The sequence below is a fragment of the Cryptomeria japonica genome, unplaced genomic scaffold (assembly GCF_030272615.1).
Source record: "Cryptomeria japonica unplaced genomic scaffold, Sugi_1.0 HiC_scaffold_610, whole genome shotgun sequence".
Lineage (NCBI taxonomy): Eukaryota > Viridiplantae > Streptophyta > Pinopsida > Cupressales > Cupressaceae > Cryptomeria > Cryptomeria japonica.
The window spans coordinates 46,705-49,977 of record NW_026729412.1 but is presented as its reverse complement, the minus strand read 5'-3'; the positions used below and the strand labels follow the sequence as shown (position 1 = coordinate 49,977).

The 3,273-nt window shown below is 31.0% G+C and overlaps 1 protein-coding gene across 1 annotated transcript; it reads left to right on the top strand.

Moving 5' to 3' along the window:
• The first annotated feature begins 337 nt into the window (after positions 1-337).
• On the top strand, positions 338-833 carry LOC131048745 (pathogenesis-related protein PR-4-like). Its single transcript, XM_057982807.2, has 2 exons — positions 338-589; positions 669-833. The coding sequence occupies exons 1-2, from the start codon at positions 338-340 to the stop codon at positions 831-833; spliced, it is 417 nt and encodes a 138-aa protein (XP_057838790.1).
• The last annotated feature ends 2,440 nt before the right edge of the window (positions 834-3,273 follow it).

Sequence of the window (3,273 nt, the reverse complement as noted above, 5' to 3'; positions counted from 1 at the left end):
GAGAATACTCCAATCATAATTCCATTCCATTGCCGGTCTCCATGAAGAATACGAGAAATCATCTTACAAGTCATTGATGTAAAACAAGTATTCGTTTTAAACTTCACCCTCGCTCGGAGTTGGATATATCAAAATTTAAATTAATCCTTGGTCCTATTTGTCTCGCAGCCGGCTCCATAGAAGAAATAAACCAAGGGCTGCACGGCCACCGTGATAAAAAAATGGAAATAAACCTGATGCTAACGCTATAAATGCTAGGAGTCATTCTTAGAACAATATCGCCTTCCTTAACACAACAATCAGTTCATATTATTATTGTTGGGTTGAGAATATAGTCATGGCTTCCAAGGTTGTGATGTGGATTGCTCTATGCTTCTTTTTGGCTTCCATACTGTGTGTTAATGGCGAGACATTGACCACGTCCACTCCGTATGATTCTGCTGGTCGTAATTACGACCTTGATGGCCTATTTTGCGCTACAATTGACTCTAATCAGACATTAGAGTTTCGCAGTGAATACCTTTGGACTGCGTATTGTGACCAAGCCGGCCAGCCCATGGAACTTTCCCTCTGCGGCACCTGCATCCAAGTAAACTGCATCATATATATTTAGAATTTGTTAGCTTATATATATTATGCTTATTGCCTAATCATTTGAATTGTTACAGGTGACAAATGATTCGACGGATCAAAATGTGATCGTACGAATTGTGGACGAGTGCAAAAATGGAGGACTGGTTTTAGAAACTGATGCTTTTAATGCCATTGATAAGGATGGGAAAGGAAAGCATTACGGTCATATGTTTACTACCTACAAGTTCGTGGGGTGTTAGAACAATCTCAGAGCCTCAATTATGTCTGCTTCCTCAATTTGTCAGTTTTGCTTTGAATAAAAATGCTTGTGATTGTCACAAGACTTTCCTGCATAATGGATTTCCATTGTTCGACTCTTTCATAGATACCATAGGTTTTAGTTATGCACAAAAATACAAGTGCTTTTGAGAAATGGAAAGGAATTAGCAAAACAATTGCTTTTGACTATGGTAGAATACTTTTTATATGAGAAATTAATTAACAAAGCAATTGCTCGGACAAGTGTGTTGTTTTATTTAGTGTTGAATAAAAAATATATTATTATGTTTTATTGTGAATATTAAATATCATATTCATTCTCTCAAGAGTTAATTGCTATTATACAATTGTCCTCATTTTTCCTTGCAACCAACCACTCGTATTTTTCTTTAGTTTCCATCCGTAATTTTGTTTAGATTTGTTTTATTTTTTTAATCTTGAATGGAAAGGGTTTTCAAAAGTGATGGGTATTAGGCATCGATTCTCTAAAGGCAAGACTTGATAAGGAGGATTTATTAGCATGACTTAATAACTTTCCTTTTCATATGGCCCTTTTTTAAAGGAATTTTTCAATAATCCTATTCTATGTTGAGGATTCAGTTAGTTTGATCAAAAGAGGAAGACAAGGATTCTTTCAAAATAATTTTGTTGAATTTGACACGAAGGGTTTTTCCTTCATAAATCCTTTATGCTTTGGAGTTATCATCTTTTCTAAGTGAGGTTGATGTCTATTGACTAATGATTTAGACAAGTTTTTGTAATAGTATTGTAGAGTTTGATTGATCTATAATATTGGATATCTTTTGGATCAATTTTTTTATAGATTAGGATATCTACAATTTTTTTCTTTAGATTCAACCAAAATATCATCTTCGTTTACCATGTTGGTGATTGAGTTTGTCTTCCTATTTTTGACAATAGACTGATTATAGAACCAAATGTTTTTATCTGGAAAGTTTAGCTATATGAACCTATACTTTTGTTTCTATATTAATTCTTCATTTATGACCACCTTCTTCCACTCTTCTCTAACAATAGTTTTATCTCTTTGAATATCAATGCCATTGTTTCCTTTCTCTATTTCTTCCTATAATATTTTCAATTTCTTATTTAGACTATCGTTCTTCTTGGTTATGTTTCCAAACTTGCATGTGAAATTAATTTTTGATAATCTCACCAATGTTTTAAATAATTTGTGAATTAATGATGGTTGGACAACATAAGTTCACAACTTAAGGAGTAGGGACCTTTCCTCAACTATTTAACTTAGTGTAGAAGAAGTGTATTATTTTTGAAACCATCTCTCAAGAGGGAAGAGTGGGAATATATTGTTACTTATTTGATGTATTTTAGTAATGTTTAACACACTAATAATATAAATGAATAATGAATATCATTTAATGATATATCAACCCTTTAAAAATATTTTCTTAGTACTAGCAAACTATAAGTAACACAAAGTATTTTATAATATAAATATACTAAATAAGAAAAAAATGATATTTTAAAAACATACTATATAATATTTTCACTCAATTCTCCTTAAGGGACATGGTCAAAAGTCAATTTATTAAGCTTTTGGGGGACTATTGATTTTTCAATATGAACAAAATGGTTGAAACCATCTAGAAACCCAATCTCTTAGCCAAATTTCATGTTCCTTTGGTCTATTGTATGATGGAGCAAAACACTAGAATACTTGATTTCACATGGAGTTTGATTTCACTACTAAAATAACTCATTTTTGGTAGAAGAGTAATCATAATATAATTATAAATTTATAATCATGTTAAAATGGGCTTCAATTTATTTAATAGATGTTTTTGTGCTTCAACAAAGTGAAGTCAATAGACCATTTAATCCTACAACACAAATTCACTAAATAAGTTTGGGATGATTTGTTGTCTTTCCTTCAAGTTAATTGGATCAACCTCAAAATTACAATAAGTTTAACTAAAATTTGAAGAGATAAAAATCCTTTTAAACATCATGTTATTAAAGAGCTACAAAACTATATTCCCTCTTCCTTTATTGGGAATTTGGATGGAAATAGAAAATAGGATCTTTCAAGAGGATATGAAGAACAACAAGGAGGTCCTACAAATGACCAGAAATGGGAGAAGAGAAAATATAAACTATCTGAAACATCAAGAAGCTTCTTAGCTTCCTAAAAACCTTAAATCATCTATTAGATTGAATTTGGGAATCACTTGAAAAATTAATAAAATTAAAATTCCCAAGAGAATTATAAGGCAATATGTTAATTAATAAATAAATAAAAATATGGGTCAAATAAAATTTTGATGGATGCAACAAAGGAAACCTTGGAATAGTAACAATTAGGGTTATTACAAGATATGATAAATGAAAAATGATAGAAGGTTATGCTATAAGATTTGGGATTAAGACAAATAATTAAGC

What these genes read in the sequence shown, in the direction of transcription:
- LOC131048745 (XM_057982807.2), top strand. Translation starts at nt 338, where the DNA reads ATGGCTTCCAAGGTTGTGATGTGGATTGCTCTATGCTTCTTTTTGGCT. An exon ending in TCTGCGGCACCTGCATCCAA is followed by an intron (nt 590 to 668) that starts GTAAACTGCATC and finishes GAATTGTTACAG; the next exon opens with GTGACAAATGATTCGACGGA.